Genomic DNA, 23681 nt, shown 5'->3' on the forward strand with positions numbered 1-23681 from the left:
AAGGTAATGTGGTTGACGTAGTGTACATGGATTTCCAAAAGGCGTTTGACGATGTGCCATATAATAGGCTTTCCAGCAATATTGAAGCCCATGCAATAAAATATTGAAACATAGAAAATAGGTGCAGGGGTAGGCCATTCGGCCCTTCGAGCCTGCACCACCATTCAATATGATCATGGCTGATCATACAACTTCAGTACCTCATTCCTGCTTTCTCTCAATACCCCTTGATCCCTTTAGCCATAAGGGCCACATCTAACTCCCTTTTCAATATATCTAATGAACTCTCCTCGACAACTTTCTGTGGCAGAGAATTCCACAGGTTCACAATTCTCTGAGTGAAGAAATTTCTCCTAATCTCGGTCCTAAATGGCTTATCCCTTATCCTTAGACAGTGACCCCAGGTTCTGGACTTCCCCAACATCGGTAACATTCTTCCTGCATCTAACCTGTCCAATCCCATCAGAATTTTATATGTTTCTATGACATCCGCTCTCATTCTTCTAAATTCCAGTGAATATAAGCCTAGTCGATCCAGTCTTTCTTCATATATCAGTCCTGCCATCCCGGGAATCAGTCTGGTGAACCTTTGCTGCACTCCCTCAATAGCAAGAATGTCCTTCCTCAGATTAGGAGAACAAAACTGTACACAATATTCAAGGTGTGGCCTCACCAAGGCCTTGTACAACTGCAGTAAGACCTCCCTGCTCCTATACTCAAATCCTCTCGCTATGAAGGCCAACATGCCATTTGCCTTCTTCACCGCCTGCTGTACCTGCATGCCAACTTTCAATGACTGATGTACCATGACACTCAGGTCTTGTTGCACCTCCCCTTTTCCTAATCTGTCACCATTCAGATAATATTCTGCCTTCCTGTTTTTGCCATCAAAGTGGATAACCTCACATTTATCTACATTATACTGCATCTGCCATGCATTTGCCCACTCACCTAACCTGTCCAAGTCACCCTGCAGCCTCTTAGCATCCTCCTCACAGCTCTCACTGCCACCCAGCTTAGTGTCATCTGCAAACTTGGAGATATTACATTCAATTCCTTCGTCTAAATCATTAATGTATATTGTAAATAGCTGGAGTCCCAGCACTGAACCTTGCGGTACCCCACTAGTCACTGCCTGCCATTCTGAAAAGGACCCGTTTATTTCTACTCTTTGCTTCCTGTCTGCCAACCAGTTCTCTATCCACGTCAATACATTATCCCCAATACCATGTGCTTTAATTTTGCACACTAATCTCTTGTATGGGACCTTGTCAAAAGCCTTTTGAAAGTCCAAATACACCACATCCACTGGTTCTCCCTTGTCCACTCTATTAGTTACATCCTCAAAAAATTCTAGAAGATTTGTCAAGCATTATTTCCCTTTCATAAATCCATGCTGACTTGGACCGATTCTGTCACTGCTTTCCAAATGCGTTGCTGTTACATCTTTAATAATTGATTCCAACATTTTCCCCACTACCGATGTCAGGCTAACCAGTCTATAATTCCATGTTTTCTCTCTCCCTCCTTTTTTAAAAAGTAGTGTTACATTAGCTACCCTCCAATCCATAGGAACTGATCCAGAGTCTATAGCCTGTTGGAAAATGACCACCAATGCATCCACTATTTCTAGGGCCACTTCCTTAAGTACTCTGGGATGCAGACTATAAGGCCCGGGGGATTTATCGGCCTTCAATCCCATCAATTTCCCCAACACAATTTCCTGACTAATAAGGATTTCCTTCAGTTCCTCCTTCTCGCTAGACCCTCGGTCCCTTAGTATTTTCGGAAGGTTATTTGTGTCTTCCTTAATGAAGACAGAACCAAAGTATTTGTTCAATTGGTCTGCCATTTCTTTGTTCCCCATTATAAATTCACCGGATTCTGACTGCAAGGTACCTACATTTGTCTTCACTAATCTTTTTCTCTTCACATATCTATAGAAGCTTTTGCAGTCAGTTTTTATGTTCCCTGCAAGCTTACTCTTATACTCTATTTTCCCCCTCCTAATTAAACCATTTGTCCTCCTCTGCTGAATTCCACATTTCTCCCAGTCCTCAGGTTTGCTGCTTTTTCTGGTCAACTGATATGCCTCTTCCTTGGATTTAACACTATCCCTAATTTCCCTTGTTATGCATGGTTGAGCCACCTTCCCAGTTTTATTATTACGTCAGACAGGGATGTGCAATTGTTGAAGTTCATCCGTGTGATCTTTAAATGTCTGCCATTGCCTATCCACCGCCAACCCTTTAAGTATCATTCAGCAGTCTATCCTAGTCAATTCACTTCTCATACCATCGAAGTTACTTTTCTTTAGGTTCAGGACCCTAGTCTCTGAATTAACTGTGTGTGTCACTCTCCACCTTAATGAAGAATTCTATCATATTATGGTCACTCTTCCCCAAGGGGCCTCGGACCACAAGATTGCTAATTAATCCTCTCTCATTACACAACACCCAGTCTAGGATGGCCAGCTCTCGAGTTGGTTCCTCGACATATTGGTCTAGAAAACCCTCCCTTATATACTCCAGGAAATCCTCCTGCACCGTATTGCTACCAGTTTGGTTAGCCCAATCTATATGTAGATTAAAGTCACCCATGATAACTGCTGCACAGTGGCAGCCAGGATACAAAATTGGTTAAGTGACAGGAAACAGAGAGTAGTGGTGAATGGTTGTTTTTCGGACTGGAAGAAGGTATACAGTGATGTTCCCCAGGGGTCGGCTCTCGGACCACTGCTTTTCATGATATATAGTAATGACTTGGACGTGGATGTACAGGGCACAGGGCACAATTTCAAAATTTTCAGATGACACAAAACATGGAAGTATAGTGAACAGTGAGGAGGAGAGTGATAGACTTCAGGAAGACATAGACGGGCTGGTGAAATGGGCGAACACGTGGCAGATGAGGTTTAACGCAGAAAAGTGTGAAGTGATGCATTTTGATAGAAAGAAAGAGCAGAGGAAATATAACCTAAAGGTGGTGCATGAACAGAGAGTCCTGGGGGTATATGTGCATAAATCATTGAAGGTGGCAGGGCAGGTTGAGAAAGCAGCTGAAAAGGCTTACGGGATCCTGGGCTTCATAAATAGGTATAGAGTACAAAAGTGTGGAAATTATGATGAACCTGTATCTAACACTGGTTTGGCCCCAACTTGCGTATTATGTCCAATTCTGGGCACCACACTTTAGGAAGGATGTGAAGGCTTTAGAGAAGGTGCAGAAAAGATTTACGATAATGATTCCAGGAATGAGGGACTTCAGTTACGTTGATAGACTGGAGAAGCTGGGGTTGTTCTCCTTGGTGCAGAGAAGATTGAGAGGAGATTTGATAGAGGTGTTTAAAATCATGATGGGTCTGGACAGGGTAGATAGAGAGAAACTGTTCCCACTGGCAGAAGGGTCGAGAACCACAGGACACAGATTTAAGGTGATTGGCAAAAGAACCAAAGGCGACATAAGAAAAAACTTTTTTACGCAGTGAGTGGTTATGATCTGGAATACACTGCCTGAAAGGGTGGTGGAGGCAGACTCAATTTTATCTTTCAAAAGGGAGTTGGATAAGTATCTGAAAGAAAACAATTTGCAGGGCTACGGGGAAAGGGCAGGGGAGTGGGACTTGCTGAAAGTCAACACAGTCTCGATGGGCCTAATGGCATTCTTCCGTACTGTAACCATTCTATGATTGCTTTCCATGAATAAAGATTCATGGAAGATCCAGCCTCTACTCCTAGCACGGGTGGGCAGCTGGTGTGCTCTGCTGGTTTTCTGCCCAATTGTTACAATCTACCCCAATAGTTTGATGCCTTGTTCATTTATTAACTACGCTGGTTGCAAATCATTTTTCCTTTAATTTTATAAACGTTTGGTTTTATTAAAGAATGGTGTAATTGAACTTTCTGCCCAGATAGTGTTTTAAGTAGGAATTCTGTCCCATGCATACAAAAGGTAAAGCACAACATTAACCATTGCTTGCTGAGCTAGGATTGTTGGTACAGGTGCCAGGGGTTCAGGGGTTATCCAAGGTCAACTCTGCACCAACTCAATGGCCCTGAAATTCTGATGTCCTGGGTCCGTAAGAAGTTCCTATGGACCCGGGAAGGCATCAGAAAAGCCGGTTTCCAGCGCGCAATGCGCATGTGCTGGAAACCGACATTTTCGATCTGTCAAGTTTTTGGTTTTGACAGATGGCCACATCGCAGGAGCTAGGACATTTACAGGGTAAGTTTTCCGATATTTACGAATATCTTGCCCTGCAAATGTCCTTTAAAACCCTGCACCTGAAAAAGCAGGCACAAGTGATTAAAAATACACATACAAATAAAAAATAAAGTTATAAAAGCACTTTTTAAGTTTAAAAACCCTCTCCACTATGGTAAGTTTATTTTAAGTTTTAATAAAAAAAAAATGTTTTTTAATCGGAAAACTTTTTTTTTTATAACAACTTTAATTTAAATGCATGTTAAATGTGTGCTTTATTTTCTATTTTTTATTAGTTTTTAAGTGTTGGGGGAGGGAGGGGAGTTTCTCATTCATAATTCATAGCAATAGGAGTTCCGTACTTACGGAACACCTATTGCTATGAATGAGAAACTACACTGTACCTGATTGGATGGTGTCACTAGATCCCGGCCTGCGCATGGCCCCACATGCACGCGCTGCACGTGCAGTCACCTCTGAGCCTCAGGCTCGGAAGTTCGGACAGTCGCAGCAGCAGCAGGTAAGTGCGCATCTTTTTGCTTTTTTTAGGTCGATTCCCCGCGGGAAGAGGTCGAACGGAATTTCAGGGCCACCAGGTTTTCATGTGCTCTTGGCAACTGGTGGAGTCAATTTTGTGAGGCTTCTGTCCTTCTTACATTTACTGCTGTTTGCCTTCTGTTGTTCTACCATCTAATGCACTTGAAAGAAGTACTCACAGTTGTGAAGAAAGCATGCTTTCCTCACTGCAGCAATCAAGATCTTTATTAAAGTTCTCCTCATAAGTCTCATCAGGGGATGCTTCCTCTCGTTGAATGATCGGCAGACGGCTATCTTCAGAGTCTGAGCTGGAAACACAAGAGCATACCAGGGTCATCGCATTAAAACTGAGGAGCAAAGTAATCAAATATATATCCTTGGGTAAATACACTGAGTATAATTAATTGACTGAACATCATGCACTTCAACAGTCAATTGCAGTACCTGTATATTGGACCTCTCTGAAGTAAAATTATTGCATAAACTGGTAATGACAAAAACAAAAAATTCTAGAGTCACAGCAGAGAGAAAAGACACGTTAATCTGTTGGGCAGAACCTGTCTTCAGAACATATTCTGTGTATTTCCAGCATTTTCTGTGTTTGTTTCAGATTTCCAGCATTTGCAGCTTTTTAAAAATTTGTACTGATAATGGCAGGAAGTATTGAACGAAAGAAACTTAGTGCTACAAAGACCTCAACAACATTTAACTAAAGGACTTAGGATATAATTATTGATTCTCCTGATTATAAGGGTAGAATTTTAATACTTGTGAACTCAAGGCAGGTTCAATGGATTTTTGTGTTATAAAATCAAAAAACAAATTGCTTAAATTATTATCTTCACAGTTAAATCTAAAAGGGTTAGAAATCAAATATCTTGTGCCTCCACTAATCAGGATAACAATAACACACGACTCGATAATTCATGAATTATCCAGTCAGCATCATGCGTGGAGATATTTATCATACCCTGCTTTGATTATGATCTACACCTTTATCATTATTCTTGAATTATATATCACAGTTATGAAAATTATTATTGCACAACACATCATTTTTTTTTTAAATTAGGTTTCCTGGAGGTCTACCTGTTTATGCACAATATAGTCTAAAGTCCTCACCATATTTATTTGATCCCATATTGTGAAAGATTTGCTGGTAGCGAGTTTATCAACTTGCTAGCTTGTTTTATTAGCTGGTAGCCTGCTTGATAAATGCAATAATCCTAGTTTTTGTTGCTCAATTGTCACGATCAGAAAGTCTGTCAACAAATTCTGAAGTTAAGTGATGTCTTATAATTAGTCAGCAAAACAATAGTTACTTGAATTTACAAAGTTAATTTCCTAGTCATTAGATTTTGTTTGCGATAGATATTAGTTGTAAATTTTTGTTAATCCATATGTATACTAAACGCGACAAAGTATTGGAATTTAGTGATATCCTCAGATTTGTCAATAAATCTTTTCAATGGCACAAAATGAGACAAAACAGCAACTCATATAAATGGGCTAGAACATTGTTTTTCATATCTGCTGACGACTGTTAATCCAGTCAACACAGAAACCAATATTGACTTCGTAAATAAAATAGTTTCAGCTGAATTATGTCCACATAAAATCATGAAAGGGATAAATATTATTGACTGAGATAAATAAAAAAAGTTGGTAGTTTAGATGGAAATAAAGATTTTGGTTCCCAGAATAGTAGATCGTGGACCGAGTCTCAAAAAAATGCATTTCTGTAGTCTCCTGACACCAATATTAGTTTCGGGACCACTTATCACAAAAATCAATGTTCCCATCTTAAAAAAGTGAGCATTTTGCAGAAATTTTCATTAGAAAATAAGCAGAAATCTCGTCAAAACCCAGAGTGATGATGTAATTGCAAGTTATTTAAATGGCCAATCACAACTGCTATATTTGACGGTACCGCAAAATCAGCCAATCACAATCTCTGTAATAGATCGATTACTGTCAGTGACTGCATTCACCAAAACAATGGCGTGCTGCATGCACGTAGTTGTAGGAGCCAAAGGCAACCCCATTTGTTTTTTGGACTCTAGCTGGGTAAAATTTTTCAAGCGTGCTCATCAGTGAAAATTTACTGGAACTAGAGAAGCTAAAATTGCAGAGAATGCCATCGAAAGTTGAGATCTGGAGCTGGTTATTGCAACAGAAACACTCTCAACAATCCCACATTTGATTGGATATCATCGGCAGTGCTACATGCGTTTCACTGATAAATCCAAGATCGACAGAGCCAAAAAGAAGCAAGACAGGAAAAATCAGAACCATGAACGTGAGTATATGTGATTTTACAGTATTTCCTATGAAACTGTGTCAGCCTACAAATGTTTATATCCAACTTTTGTTCCTTAGTTCAATGGTTATGTCGTTTGACACGTTCCATTTCGCGTCACAATGTCCCTCCCCTTCTCTTAATGGGGAGGGCCACTACGAACTCTGCAGACACTTTAGTGGCAAACAGTGGGCCACCAGGGAGGGCTTCGGCCGGGCCAGCCTGTTGGCCAGGAGCAGGAAGACCCTCCAGAAGGCAACCTCTACCAGACAGGATATAGGCACTTCTGTGATAGAGGGCAGGATTGTAAAGAACCGTAAAGTTCTTAGAATGACAAAGCTCAACAGTTTGTTTAAGAAATGCATTTTTGAAAAAGAGGGTATCAATGCTTCTTATCAAATGTCTAATCTTAAACATAGAATGCAGAAATCTTATCCTTTCTTGAAATTTGCCAGATCATCACACAGTAATGAGAGTGATCTTGTTTTTGTAGAAGATCTTCCAACAGAAGACGTTGTTGAGGAGGCAGTCAGAGATTTTATTTTAGAAAGAAGCACAAGTGAGACGACACAGACATGGATACCAGCATGGATCCTGGAGCCAAAGTTCCTGTCATAGGATTTGATTTAAGACCTGATTGCAGAACCTTGTACCATGCTGCTGTGGCACTGAAGCATTTAATGAAAGAGAAGTCTGGTGCTGTTCTTCTGCAAAGAGTACTGTTCGACATTTGAGAAGTTAGGGACCTCGTTTGCTGTTTCACAATCCCTTTGTGAAGAACTAGAGGCATACACTTGCGAACTCTACGGGCAGAGTGGATGCAAAGATGTGAACCAGGCCAGATGTCAAATGTTCAAGACCGGAAGTTACGCAGAGAAGTGCTTGCCACCAAATAACGATTCACTGTAGAAGCATATACAGCATGCCAATTACAATCTGCAATTCACAAGTGATGTCTTGAAAACATGCCGGAAATCCCATCTCCAAAGGACTATCGGCTAGATTTTCCATTATTTGGCCATGTATAATACCCACTTAACGTCCATTTTAACGCTGAAATATCCCAGATATCGCCCATTTAGCCACAAAATGGAAACTAACGCCCATTTTTCGGACATTTATCGGCAAACGTTACTTTAACCATGTACGTAACGCTGGGAAAAAATAATTATCGCCCGCCCACTTTTTTGGGCGGAATCATCAGAATGGGCGAAACCAACGCCTATAATATCGTTCAGCGTTACTTTCGGCATGTAATTAACGCCGAGATTCAATAATACCGACCGCCCACTTTTTTTTGTCGTAAACATCACATTTGTCGAAACTAGCGCCCAGTATATCGCCCATCTTTACTTTCAGCACCTCGCACACATCTCGCCTGTAGTGTCCTTACACTACTATAAATTTACACAAGGCACATTCTGCAGACACGGTCACTCTGTGACCCAAACCTTTATTCACAGGACCAAGAAGTGATGACCCTGCGTGGGACCTCCCTTTATATACCTGTATGACCAGGTGAGGAGTGTCTCCCACAAGTTCACCCCCTGTGGTCAAGGTGCATTTCTTGGGTGTATACAGTATGCAGTGTTGTTACATGAAGGTTACAGTTACATGAAGGTTACATACATGACATCATCTCCCCCCAACATCTTATGGGGTCAAAGATTAAGTCTTTCGGGCGGTCGACGCTCTCTCGTGGAGCGCCGCAGTTGGGGCTCTGGTTGTTGAGCCTTGGCATGCGTCTGTCACCTGTGGTGATTTTGGCTCGTCCGGGCTGGCCGCAGGGACAGTGCATGCTGCTGAAAGTTCTTGTTGCTCGTTCACTGGCGGTGGTGTGGGCAGCATCTCATGATCTTCCTCAGGTTCTCAGTGTCCATGGTGAACCTTTTTTTTACTTGGTCCAGATGCTTGAAGCATATCTGTCCATTGTTAAGTCTGACCACTATGACCCTATTCCTCTCTTTGCCAATTACAGTACCCTCAAGCCACTTGGGCCCCAAAGCGTGATTAAGAACAAATACAGGGTCATCGATTTCTGTACATCTCCCCTTTGAGTTGCAGTCTTGGCACTCATTTTGGGACTGGCGCTTGCCCTCCACAATGTCTGACAGGACTGGATGACTGAGGGACAGCCGAGTTTTAAGTGTACGTTTCATGAGTAGTTTATCTGGCGGGACTCCCGTGAGCGAATGCGGTCGGGACCTATAGGCAGCATTGAAGGGAGGGTCCTTGAATCCGGAGCATGCTTTGTTTTATGATTTGGACCGCATGTTCCGCCTGGCCATTGGAAGCTGGGTTGAACGGTGCTGTCCTGACATGTTTAATGCCATTACCCGACATGAACTCCCGGAATTCATAGCTAGTGAAACACGGCCCGTTGTTGCTAACCAGGATGTCCGGCAAGCCGTGGGTCGCAAAGACCGCACGCAAACTCTCCACAGTGGTGGATGTCGTGCACGAATTCAATATTTTCCCCCGATCCATTTCGAGTACGCATCAACAACAATGAGGAACATTTTTCCCATGAACAGGCCCGCGTAGTCTACGTGAATACGTGGCCTGGTGGGCCAGGGCCACAGACTGAGTGGGGCCTCCCTGGGGGCATTGCCCAGCTGAGCACATGTCGTGCACCTGCAAACACAGTGTTCCAGGTCTGAGTCAATTTCCGGCCACCATACATGAGACCGGGCAATGGCTTTCATTAGCACGATGCCTGGGTGCTCGTTGTGGAGTTCCCTGATGAATGCTTGCCTTCCCTTCTGGGGCATGACTAGCTGGCTGCCCCATAGTAGGCAGTCAGCTTGGATGGAGAGCTCATCCATCCGTCTGTGAAACGGTCTGACCTCCTCAGGGCATGCTCTGTGTGCGGGCGCCCAATCCCCAGTCAGGACACATTTCTTAATCAAGGATAGGAGGGGATCTCTGTTGGTCCAGATTTTGATCTGGCGGGCTGTGATGGGCGAGCCTGTGCTGTCAAAGGCATCAACAACTGTTGTGTATTGCTCTTGCAATAAATGTATGATAAGTACAATGGTGCACCACAGAGGGCGCTGTGGTGGGAGACCTGAAAGTACCTGCATGAGGCAGTATAAAAGGCTGCCCACCACACCTGGAGGGCACTCTGGAGCTGTTCAATAAAGGACTAAGGTCACAGCAGTTAGATCAACACCAGACCGTGTGGAGTCAATGATTTGTGTGCTACATACACCACAACAGCCATGACCATCTCAGCGCTTTGCTCCGCTGCCCCTTCAGTGGTGGCCAGTGGAAGCCTGCTGAGCGTGTTAGCACAATTTTCGGTGCCTGGCCGGTGCCGTATGGTGTAGACATATGCAGCCAGCATGAGAGAGCCCATCGCTGTATGCGAGCTGACGCATTGGCATTGACAGCTTTGGTGTCTGACAACAGGGACGTTAACGGCTTGTGGTCCGTTTCTAACTCGAACCTTCTGCCAAAAAGGTACTGGTGCATCTTTTTCACCCCGTAGACACATGCGACTGCTTCCTTTTCAACCATCCCATATCCCCTTTCTGCTTGGGAGAGCGACCTGGAGGCATAAGCCACAGGTTGGAGTTGGCCCTCATCATTACTCTGCTGCAACACGCACCCAACCCCATAAGATGATGCATCACATGCCAAAACCAATTTCTTACAGGGGTTGTACAGGGTCAACAGCTTATTAGAACAAAGCAGGTTCCGCACCCAATTGAAAGCCCATTCCTGACAGTCACCCCAAAACCAATCGCAACCCTTACACAGGAGCATGTGTAGTGGCTCCAACAATGTGCTTAAGTTCGGCAGGAAGTTCCCGAAATAGTTCAGGAGTCCCAGAAATGAACGCAACTCCGATGTGTTGCTGGGCCTGGGCGCATGACGAATCGCCTCAGTTTTGGATTCGGTAGGCCGCATTCTGTCTGCGGCAACCCTCCTGCCCAAAAACTCGACTTCTGGGGCCAAAAACACACACTTTTACTTCTTTAGTCGCAGGCCTATCCAGTCCAGTCAGCGTAGCATCTCCTCCAGGTTGTGGAGGTGTTCCTCGGTGTCTCGACCCGTGATAAGGATGTTGTTCTGAAATACAATTGTTCCAGGGATGGATTTGAGCAGGCTTTCCATGTTCCTTTGAAAGATAGCGGCTGCTGATCGAATGCCAAACGGACACCTGTTGTAGACAAACAGCCCCTTGTGTGTGGTGATGGTGGTCAGTAGCTTGGATTCTTCGGCCAGTTCCTGGGTCATGTAGGCTGAAGTGAGGTCCAACTTGGTGAACAGCTTGCCACCTGCCAGCGTGGCAAAAAGATCCTCCGCTCTCGGAAGCGGGTATTGGTTTTGTAGTGACACTCGGTTGACAGTGGCCTTGTAGTCGCCACAGATCCTGACCGAGCCATCCGTTTTTAGGACAGGGACGATGGGGCTTGCCCAGTCGCTGAATTCAACGGGTGAAATTATGCCCTCTCTTAGCAACCTGTCCAACTCACTCTCAATTTTCTCCCGCATCACATACGGCACAGCTCTGGCTGTGTGGTGCACTGGTCTGACGTCTGGGGTGATGCGTATCACTACTTTGGTACCTTTGAAAGTACCGACACCAGGTTGAAATAGTGACTCAAATTTCTGTAGGACCTGTGAGCATGAACTTCGCTCCACAGATGAAATGGCGTGCACATCCCCCCATTTCCAGTTCATCTCGGCCAGCCAGCTCCTCCCCAAAAGCGCGGGACCATTTCCCGGGACAATCCAGAGTGGCAACCGGTTCGCTGATCCATTATGTGTGACCACCAACATTGCACTGATTAGCACTGGGATGATCTCTTTGGTGTACTTCCGTAATTGCGTGTCAATGCGTTCTAGTTTGGGTCTGCTAGCTCTGAGTGGCCATAGTTTCTTGAATTGATGGACACTCATAAGTGACTGGCTGGCCCCTGTGTCCAGCTCCATGTGTACCGGGATGCCGTTTAATAGGACTTTCATCATCATAGGTGGCGTTTTTGTATATGAGCTGTGGATGTTTGCCACATGAACCCGCTGAACTTCAGCGTCCATTGCTTTGTCCCAAGCATCAACCTGCCTTGCAGACCCCTCTTGTGGTTCATCTGCCTCGTAAATTAGCCTCGCTGCGGGCTTCCTGCACATTCTGGCTAAATGTCCACTGAAGTTACAATTTCTACAGCTAAATTGTTGAAACCTACAGATTTTTGCAGCATGTCTGCCCCCGCACCTCCTGCATGAGCTGAGATTGTTGTGAACAAAAGAGCTGTTACCAGGCATTCCTCTCTGATTGTCTCTTTGATTACTCTTGAGCACTCTGTTAGTGGATGTCAATGGCCCCATCCTGGGACGTATTGTCCACTGTGATGGTGTAAATGTCCGTTCAACCTGCCATTGTCTCTGTTGAGGACCCACTCTAGAGTCTGTTGCTGCCTGGGTAATGTCGAATTGCCCTTGCCTGCCTGCGGGGTTCTGAGTCGCGTTTACAATATTAACTCTCTGATCCATTGCCACATTAGAAGCAGAGTTGCGCGCGTATATTATCTTGGTTTCCTCCTCCCCCGCCATGAAGGTCTGGGCTATCAACGCCGCCGCTTCCAAGGTCAAGTCCTTGGTCTTAATTAGCTTTCTGAAAATCCCGGCATGACCAATGCCCTCAATGAAGAAATCCCTTAACATCTCCCCCCCTGCAGGTGTCTGTGAACTTACAGAGACTGGCCAAGTGCCGAAGGTCCGCAATGAAGTCCGGTATGCTCTGTCCTTCCCGACATTGGTGTGTATAGAATCAGTGTCGGGCCATGTGTATACTGCTCGCCGGTGTGAGGTGCTCACCGATCGGTTTGCTGAGCTCTTCGAAGGTTTTGTCCGCTGGCTTCTCGGGTGCGAGCAGGTCTTTCATCAGCACGTACGTCTTAGGTCCACAGCTGGTCAGTAGATGCGCCCTTCGCTTGTCAGCCGCTGCATCTCCCAACCAGTCCTTCGTGACAAAGCACTGTTGGAGCCTCTCAACGAAATTGTCCCAGTCCTCACCAACACAGTACCGTTTCTCTGTGCTACCGGTGGCCATTCTCGTGAGTCGTTGATTCCCGTTTCTCATCGCCAAATGTAGTGTCCTTACACACTACTATAAATTCACACGAGGCACATTCTGCAGACAAGGTCACTCTGTGACCCGAACCTTTATTCACAGGACCAAGAATTGATGACCCTGCATGGGACCTCCCTTTATATACCTGGATGACCAGGTGAGGGGTGTCTCCCACAAGTTCACCCCCTGTGGGGGTCAAGGTGTGCATTTGTTGGGTGTATACAGTATGCAGTGTTGTTACATGAAGGTTACAGTTGCATGAAGATTACATACATGACATCGCCAACAATTTCACTCGCTGAGAAAAACGCTGGGAAAAAGTTGAACTGACCGGAACTACTCACAGTGGTATGGACACCGTGTTCTAAATGGCACGCGCATCATTTAAAAGGCTGCTCTGCTTCAGCCTCGGGGGAGTTCGGATGTATTCTGTAGGTGTTTGAAGGTGATGTGAACATCTGAACAAACATCTTTTCATACTGTGGACGATTGGAGTTTACTAGGTGTTTTAATGGAGACATTCATTCTTTGTGAACAATCGATGGAAAAAGAGAACTGTTGGAATGGGGTCTGTCATTTCTCACCCTCTTTTGATGACCACTCACATGCTGCAGACTCGAGATGGCTGAAGGTACACTCGCCAGCATCATGTGCCCAATGTAAGACGTGACAGACTGATGAGGAGGACCAGATGCTACACCCCCCGCAAGTACAGGGAGAAGCGGGCTTACCTCGACTTGCCCGACACCACCTGCCTGAGGAGATTGCACTTCCACAAAGAGGTTATCAGTGAGATATGCCAGCTCATAAGGGGAGATCTGCAGCCTGCCAGCACCATCAGGACCGCACTGTCCGTCGAGGTCAAGGTCACCGTGACACTGTTGTTCTATGCGTCTAGTTCCTTTCAGGCCTCAGCTGCCGACATTTGCGGTATATCTCAGCATGCCACACATTGCTAGATTAGACAGGTCACTGAAGCCCTGCACGCATGCAGGGAGGCTCAGACTAAGAGGGCTCTACGATTCTACCGAATTGCTAACTTCCCTAAGGTGCAGGGAGCAATAGACTGTATGCACATCGCGATGCGAGCACCTTTTCAGGATGCAGAGGTTTTCAGGAACCGCAAGGTATTCCACTCCCTGAATGTGCAACTCGTCGACCACCAGCAAATTATTGTATCTGTAAGCACTCTAGTAATGACTCCACGAGGTAAGGTATTTCACTTGAACAGTTGTGACCTTAGTCCATTTATTGCAGCTCCTGAATGAGGTTACAGTAAGGTGAGCTTTTTATACTTGGGTACCTGCAGTGTGCAGGTGGCCTCTAGGTCTCCACCAGTTGCACCCTCTGGTGGTACAGGCATATTGTATACAGTGTAAAGATACATTCAATATCTTATGTGTTACGTATGTAGAAAGAATCAGACTGAACACTGTGAGCTCAAAGTAAAGTGTGACCTTTGTCTTTTATTGCAGGTCTCCAGAGTGCCTCTTCAACCTGTGAGGCCTCCTTAAATATCAGTGCTCCCAAGGGATTATGGGATCGCTTGGGACTCCAGGAGATGAGCCCTCTGGTGGCTGTACAGAGTAAATACAAGTTTATATATATATAAAACAACACTCTCCTCCCCCCCCACCCCCAAAAGTCAATAGTGTAACTATTTACAATGTGAGTCGATCTGGCGCCCTTCTTGCCCTGTTCGATCGTCTCGGTGTGAAAGCTGGTATTGTTGAATCATTTGTTGGGCCCTTGCTGGGCTGCTGTGCAACTGGCCTTGCTGGGCTGACTGGTGTGTTGGGTCCTGCTGGGCTGCTGTGGATGATGGGTTCTGCTTCGTGGTCAACCGTGTTGCCAGTTGGCACTGGTGTGGATGTTGGGGGATCAAAAATGGTAGAGTCCAAGGTGGGTTGCTCAGGATAGTCCGTGAATCCGAGTTTGATTTGGTCCAAGCGTTTCCGGTGAATGAATCCATTTGAAAATTTGACCCGAAACACCCTGCTCCCCTCTTTGGCCACAACAGTGCCGTGAAGCCACTTGGGACCTTGTCCATAACTCAATACAAATACAGGATCATTGATTTCAATCTTGCTTGACACATCTGTGCTATCATGGTATGTACTTTGTTGAAGCCGCTTGCTCTCTACCTGTTCATGTAGATCAGGGTGAACTAATGAGAGCCTTGTATTAAGTACTCTTTTCATGAGCAGTTCAGCAGGTGGGATTCCAGTGAGCGAGTGAGGTCAGCACTGGTAAGACATGGCCCGTTGTCGCTCACCAGAACATCGGGTAGACAGTGTGTGGCAAACATGGCCCGCAGGCTTTCAGTAGTGGCAGTGGACGTGCTAGCCGACATTATCTCACATGCAATCCACTTGGAGTATGCATCTACAACCACAAGGAACATCTTACCCAAGAATGGGCCTGCATAGTCGACGTGTACCCTAGACCACAGTTTGGAGGGCCAAGACCTTAAACATAACGGCGCCTCCCTGGGTACATTGCTTAACTGCGAACATGTATTACATCTGTGAATGCAGGACTCTAAGTCCGCATCGATACCAGGGCACCACACGTGGAATCTGGCTATCGCTGTCATCATTACGATGCCTGGGTGGGTACTGTGGAGGTCATTGATGAAGGTGTCTCTGCCCTTCTTGGGAACCACTATATGATTGCCCAACAGAAGTCAGTCTGCCTGTATGGACATTGCATCTTTGCGCCACTGGAACGGCTTTACCTCTTCCTGCATTTCCACTGGGACACTGGACCAGCTCCCGTGAAGCACACAGCTTTTGACTAGAGATAATAAGGGATCCTGGCTCGTCCAAGCTTTGGTCTGCTGGGCAGTGATGGGTGATTGCTCACTCTCAAATGCTTCCATAATCATGGCTAGATCTGCGGGCTGCGCCATTTCCACCCCCGTGGTGGGCAATGGCAGTCTACTGAGAGCATTGGCGCAGTTTTCTGTGGCGGATGGCTTAGTTGTATGCGGACAACGTGAGTGCCCATCTCTGGATGCAGGTCGATGCGTTGGTATTTAATCCTTTACTCTCGGAAAACAGGGATATGAGTGGCTTATGGTCAGTTTCCAATTCAAATTTTAGCCCAAACAGGTATTGATGCATTTTCTTTACCCCATAGACACACGCTAATGCTTCTTTCTCAATCATGCTGTAGACTCTCTCAGCCCTAGCCAGACTCCTGGATGCATAAGCAACCGATTGCAGCTTCCCAAAATCATTAGCTTGTTGCAATACACACCCGCGCCATATGACGATGCATCACATGCTAGTACCAAACGCTTACATGGATCATACAACACAAGCAATTTGTTTGAGCATAACAATTTTCTCATTTTTACAAAGGCATTTTTCTTGGGTTTTGCCCCAAACCCATTCATCCCCTTTTCGTAGTAAGACATGCAGTGATTCTAACAATGTGCTGAGACCCGGTAAGAAGTCACCAAAGTAGTTCAGGAGTTCCAGAAACGACCACAGCTCCGTCATGTTCTGTGGCCTCGGTGCATTCTCGATTGCCTCCGTCTTCGCATTGGTGGGCCTGATGCCATCCGCCGCAATCCTCCTTCCCAAGAATTCCACTTCAGGCGCCAGGAAAACGCACTTCGAGCGTTTTAACCTGAACCCCATGCGGTTGAGTCGACTAAAAACCTCCTCCAAGTTCTGCAGGTGCTCGGCTGTGTTCAAGATGTCATCCTGGAAGACCACGGTGTGCGGGACCGACTTCAGTAAGCTTTCCATGTTTCTCTGGAATATCGCTGCCGCCGATCGGATTCCAAACGGGCATCTGTTGTAAATAAAAAAAACCTTTGTGCGTGTTGATGCAGGTGAGGCCCTTCAATGATTCCTTCAGTTCCTGCATCATGTAGGCTAAAGTCAGATCCAGCTTCGTGAACGTCTTTCCTCCCGCCAGCGTTGCAAGAGGTCATTGGCCTTTGGTAGTGGGTATTGGTCCTGCAGAGAGAAACGATTGATAGTTACTTTGTAATCGCCACAGATTCTGATGGTGCCGTCTCCCTTGAGGACAGGAACGATCGGGCTGGCCCACTCATTGAACTCGATTGGTGAAATGATGCCCTCTCGGTGCAGCCGGTCCAGCTCGATCTCTACCCTTTCTCTCATCATGTACGGTACTGCTCTCACCTTGTGATGGATGGGTCGCGCCTCCGGAATTAGGTGGATCTTCACTTTTGCTCCCTGGAATTTCCCAATGCCTGGTTCGAACAGCGAAGGGAACTTGTTTAAGACCTGGGCACACGAAGTGTCGTCGGCAGGCGATAGCGCTCAGACGTCGTCCCAATTCCAGCATATCTTTCCCAGCCAGCTCCTGCCGAGCAGCTTGGGACCATCGCCCGGTACCACCCAGAGTGATAGCTTGTGCACCGCTCCATCGTAGGAGACCTTTACGGTAGCACTGCCAATTACGGGAATCAGTTCTTTCGTGTAAGTTCTTAGTTTCGTACGAATTGGAGTTAAGACTGGCCTTGAGGCCTTGTTGCACCACAGTCTTTCGAAAGTCTTTTTGCTCATGATGGACTGGCTCACGCCCGTGTCCCGTTCCATTGACACCGGGAGTCGTTTTAGTTCAACATTCAGCATTATCGGGGGACAATTCGTGGTGACCGTGTGCACCCCATGTATCTCTGCCTCCTCGATCTGAGGCTCTGGTTCATCGTGATCCTCTGTGGATCTGTCCTCCTCTGCAACATGGTGGTTTGCAGGTTTAACAGGATTAGCAGCTCGCCTGCACATACGTTGGAGGTGTCCCATTGTTCCACAGCCCTTGCAAACATACCCTTTGAATCGGCATGAATGGAAATGATGATCATCCCCACAGCGCCAACAAGGTGTTAATGGCCTTGCATTCATCACCCTTGATGGTGGACTCAGACATCTGCGGACATGCAGCTGCAGGCATGTGTGACCTGCCCTGTACGTTGCGACTCGAAAACAACATCACTTTGTTCACAGTACTTGTAGCAGCACTTGTGTGCTGAGAGATTTGCTTCGTATTGTCACTGGTGGCAATGAACGCCTGGGCTATCGCTGTGGCCTTACTCAAGCTTGGGGTCTCTACAGTCAAAAGTTTGTGAAGTATGGTTTCATGGCCAATGCCAAGTACGAAAAAGTCTGAGTATGTGCTACAAATGTCCTTCAAATTCGCAATGTCCTGCATGGTGTCTTAGCTCGGCGACATAACTCGCCACTTCCTGGCCTTCAGACCTTTTGTAGGTGTAGAACCGGTACCTCACCATCAGAACGCTTTCCTTCGGGTTCAAATGCTCTCGGACCAGTGTGCATAAATCATCGTATGATTTGTCCGTGGGTTTCGCTGGAGTGAGCATATTCTTCGTGTGGCCATATGTTGGTGCCCCACAGACGGTGAGGAGGATCACCCTTCGTTTGGCAGTGTTCTCTTCCCCATCTAGCTCGTTGGCCACGAAGTATTGGTCGAGTCGCTCCACAAAAGTTTCCCAATCATCTCCCTCCGAGAATTTCTCCAGGATGCCCACTGTTCTCTGCATCTTTGGGTTCGCTATCTGTATCTCGTCGCAAGTTGTCATGTGTGGAGAAAGAGTCAGACTGAACACTGTGAGCTCAAAAGTAAAGTGTAACCTTAGTCTTTTATTGCAGGTCTCCAGAGTGCCTCTCCAACCTGTGAGGCCTCCTTAAATACCTGTGCTCCCAAGGGATTATGGGATCCCTTGGGACTCCACGGGATGAGCCCTCTGGTGGTTCTACAGAGTAAATACAAGTATGTACCTGTACATGGAGTGTACAGGGTATATACATACACAACATCACTCCCCGCTAAGTCTTGTGCCACTGGCCTTTGCACTGTATGCTCTGGCCCTCGACTTGAGTGCCCAAAGCCCTTGCACTTTGTCTGTGCTTGGGAACGGCTCTCTCCCTGTGGACCCTCAAGTCCTTATTGCCATGACATTGGGAAATGGTCAGCAGTGGACGGTTGGAGGTTGCAGTGGGGGGTTTGAGTGGGTTCTGTGTGTGATCCATGTGTGCCCATGGTTACATACCATTTCCTTCCCCCCCCCCCCCCCCATACATAGACCATGTGTGTGGCTCTACATCTGCATTTACATACATGTACAGAGAATGAAAAAAAAAAGTAGGATTGGTTACATCACTGTTTGGGTCGTGCAGAAGTGGAACGAGTACATATGACAGGTAAGGTACATACATGGTATTACAGTCTTGCCCCTGGGGTGTAGGTGCAGGTTGCCTGATGGCGGCGCTGCGCCCCCTGCCAGCTGGGTGGGCTCGGGTTGCTCCCCTGGCTGGGTCTCAGGGCCTTTGCCGTTGCCTAGTGGTGGGCAGAGCCACAGGAATGTGTGGCCTCCCTGTCCTCCTTTGAAGGCTGCAGGGTCTCCCTGCTGCCCTTCAGCGGTAGTGGGAGCCTGGTCATCCCAGGTCCCATTGGGAGGGCAGAGGGTGCTGGCCTCTTGCTCCTGGTGCTGGCCCTTGTGGCCAGAGAGATAGGGTCGATCTGGGGCAGGGTGCCAGTAGTGGTGCCTGTGCCACCTGCTGATCGCTGGCCCTGCAGTGGGTATGCTCCCACTGTGTGTGGTCACAGTCCCTGGGGCATCACATTGGTCCCGGAGGCGCAGGCTACATGATCGTATAGCCCGCTGGACTTAGGTGCTTCAAACGGGAGGTTGCCCTTGGTTTGTCGGCGTGCATATTGAACCCGGCATCACACATTTTTCCATCGTTTACATTCATGATACATCGGCTCCGATCACACGGGTACCAATTCACATTTGTCAATTAGACCTTTTCCCTCAATTACATATTTTCCCTGTATATTACCGGCATCGCTGTACAATATTACATTTAGATACTTGTATTCATCAATCACATCTTTTCCACATATCCTAACGGCATCGCTGTTCAACGGTACATTTAGATACTTGCATTTGTTGATTACATCTCTCACATTAGTATCACTGGCATCGCTGTACAAAAAGTGGAACCGTCCCTTTTAATTGTTCTAGGTTGCCGGTCCCCTTTAAGAGGGCCTTGCAATCTTTACCCCAATCCGGTTCGCTGCTCGGTATCACATGTTGCTCCCTCAATGCTGTCCCTCGTGGTCTGGTCGTGACCATCTTGATTGCAGGCGCTTCACCTCGTGGTGCAGGCACCATCTTTTTTCTTTCTGCAAGGTAAGCTGCGGTGATCCTTTTCTCCCCAGGTTCTGCCACTGAAGCCGGAAATTTACCTTCTGCGTCGATCTTCTTTCTTCGGAGTCCTGCCACTGGAGCCCGGAAGGTGAGGTCTGGTTGTTTGGGTTGGATCATCTCGCTGTTGGGTAGTGTGGTCTGTGTCATCGCCGCGCAGTCGAGTTGGACGGTAGGATCTTCAGGTGCTGCGATGGATCCAAATTTGGGGCCGCATAGAACGTCGATCGCCAGGGCCTGGAGGCTTTCCCAGCTCCAACAGATTTGGATTTGTTTCATCCATCTTCTTCCGAGCAGCGTTGGACCAGCAACGATCCACAAAGGTACCTTGTGCATCGCGCCGCCGTAGGACACCTGGACATCCACGCTGCCAACGATTGGAATGGTGTCGTTTGTGTAAGTGAGCAGCTTCACCTGGATTGGTAGCATTTTTGGTTGTTCGATAGGATTGTCCCAGAGTTTCTCGAAGGCCGCCTGGTTCATCAGCAATTGGCTCGCCCCTGTGTCGACCTCCATCGAGACTGGAACACCATTGATTTCAACTTCTATTTTCAACGGGGAACTCTCAGTGGAGCAGGTAAACACTCCGTACACCTCTTCCTGGGGCTGAGCTGCCTCCTGGACTCTCTCTTTGTCTTCATCAGCACTGGAGCCCGGATGATCGGCCAACTCTTCAGCGACTCGGTTAGTAAAATTCCTTTTACACATTCACTGTAGATGGCATTTAGTGTTACAGCCTTTGCAAGTATAGTCTCTGTATCGGCACAGGTGGGCTCTGTGATTTCCTCCACAGCGCCAGCATGGGGCTGGCCGGTTGGCCCCCTGCAGCGGACTCAGGGTTGCGGGACCCGGGGTCGCAGTCTTGCCTCTGAAAGGCGTCATTCGGTTCACAGTACTTGCCGTGTTAGAGTCCTGGGGTTGAGTCATCACCCTTCTGGAATCGCAGGCCGAGGCCATGAACACTTAGCTCACGTTAATTGCCTTCTGCAGGGTGACCATGGTGCCCGCAGAGAGCAGCCTGTGGAGGAGGCCTTCGTGGCCGATTCCAATAAAGATGTCCCTGAGTGTTTCGATGAGGTGGTCGCCAAGCTCACACGGTGCAGCCAATCGTCTCAGGTCTGCAGCATATTTTGCGATTTCATGGCCTTCGGGCCGCTGGTGTGTGTAGAACTGGTGTCTGGCTAAGAGGATGCTTTCTTTCGGCTTGAGCTGTTCCTGTAACAACGTTATGAGCTCTGCGAACGTTTTCATTGTCGTCTTCTCTGAGGCTAGCAAGTCCCTGACAAGGCCATGAACGGTGGGCCCACAACTGCTGAGCAGGATAGCTCGGTGCTTATCAGCCAGCGAGGTCGGTGTGTTCCCAGCCAGATCGTTCGCGATGAAGTAGTGTTCTAGCCTTTCCACAAAGGCATCCCATTCTTCCCCATCACGAATTGTTGAAAGTTGCCAAGGTTAGCCATTTTTTGCATGGAAATTCATATTCTTGTCGCCAATTATTGTTTCTGTAAGCACTTTAGTAATGACTCCACGAGATAAGGTATTGCACTTGAATTGTTGTGACCTTAGTCCATTTATTGCAGCTCCTGAATGAGGCTACAGTAAGGTGAGCTACCTTTTATACTTGGTTACCTGTGGTGTGTGCAGGTGACCTCTAGGTCTCCACCAGTTCACCCTCTGGTGATACAAGCATATTGTATATAGTGTAAAGATACATTCAATGGTCTTATGTAACTGTACATTGCGTGTACAGGGTATATACATACACAACACAAATTATAATGGCAGTGAATGCTAAATTTCCGGGCAGCATCCATGATGCTCACACCCTGCATGAGAGCACTGTATCTGACTTGTTTACCAATCAGCCACAAGGTCATTGTTGGATGCTTGGTGACAAAGGATATGGCCTCGCCACCTGGCTGATGACTCCCATGCGTGACACCCACACCGAAGCCTAGAAGCGATACAATGAGAGCCACAGAGCCACTCGCAATATCGTCGAGAAAAGCATTGGAGTGCTTAATCAGCGCTTTAGATGCTTGGACCACTCAGGAGGTGAGCTCCAATATCATCCTGGGCAGGTAGCTCAATCTGTGGTGGTGTGCTCCATGCTACACAACTTGGCTATCAGGAGGGGACAAGAATTAGCAGAAGGGTCTGACGGTCCACCTCAGGAGAGAGAGGAAGAGGAGGACGAGGAGGTGGATGCTGATATCGGGCCATACAATCAGGCTGATGCTGAAGCTATGCCCCCGCCCCCCCTGTAGACCGCAGGAAAGGGCCCACGGTGGCTACATAGCTGCAAGACTCTTACGTCAGGAGCTCATAAATGAGCGCTTTGTCTGAAAGAACGTTGGTGTTATTTATAAAGCTGACACACTGTTGGGTGTGCAGGTCATACATCAATGGTGGGCATCACCTTGGTGACAGTTAAAGTTTAAGTTGATTCAAGTTAAGTGTAATTATATCCTTTCATGTTAAGGAATCACCAGTGTATAACGGTGCAGCTATCTGAGCCAATGCGCAACAAGGTTATGTTTAATTAAAAACATTTAATCCGACCACTGTCTGAAACCATAAGTATATCTGTAAAAACCATCCCGCCGCAGCCCACAACAAATTTATCACATTTACATCATAACAATGGTCCCCATTTCCAGCAAAACAGAACACAAATGCAAAACAAGGTAGCCCCCTCGCCCCCTGCTGCGACCCTCCCACCAATATAGAAGCAGCAATCTAAAAATATGCCCCAGACAATGCCTGCGGCCATGCACCTCACTTTCCTTCCCCCCCCCCACCCACTTCCCCTTCCCCTCCTGACTCCAAGCCGCCTGGCCGAGGAGCTCCTCAGACGATGTTTCATTGGGGGGATGACGGCCGAAACGCTGCTTGGACGGATACGAGAGAGGACGGTCCCGAGGTGGGAACATGCTCCGAGCCAGAGGCAAGATTTTGCTCTTGGCTCTCATGTGTCATTGGCAATGGCAGTGCGGCACCTTGGGTGCTGTGCTGCGCTCTGGGACCACTGGGAGCCCTCTGCCACCGGTATTCCAGGTTAACAGCTCCAGGGCCTCCTCCATCCCTTCCATTTTATATGTTATTTGTTGGACAAAAACTCGGTGCCAACTATGTTCTTGGTTCTTAGTAGGCTTTTTGCTGCTGGTGAATCTCCCTCGTGTGTCCCACAACAACCAAACAAGCACATACCACACCCACACACGCTTTCAGTCCCTCTCTGCTCCTTCTCGCTCTGTTTCCTCTTCTGCGCATGTAATGATGACCCCTGACCTCCTGAATCGCAGGAATCAAGCATTGCCATGCCGTTGCTAAGGACAGCCACAGTTTAC

At 47.1% G+C, this 23681-nt stretch overlaps 1 protein-coding gene across 1 annotated transcript in view; it reads right to left on the reverse strand.

Annotated features, from left to right (window-relative positions):
* The window catches only part of cacna1c (calcium channel, voltage-dependent, L type, alpha 1C subunit), a 1034505-nt gene that overhangs the window by 12986 nt on the left and 997838 nt on the right, over positions 1-23681 (reverse strand). The window contains exon 41 of the mRNA XM_070900503.1: positions 4920-5048. Within this exon, the coding sequence (XP_070756604.1) occupies positions 4920-5048 (129 nt within the window). The remainder of the gene's footprint in view (positions 1-4919; positions 5049-23681) is intronic.

Source organism: Pristiophorus japonicus, chromosome 15 (genome assembly GCF_044704955.1).
Source record: "Pristiophorus japonicus isolate sPriJap1 chromosome 15, sPriJap1.hap1, whole genome shotgun sequence".
NCBI classification, from domain to species: domain Eukaryota; kingdom Metazoa; phylum Chordata; class Chondrichthyes; family Pristiophoridae; genus Pristiophorus; species Pristiophorus japonicus.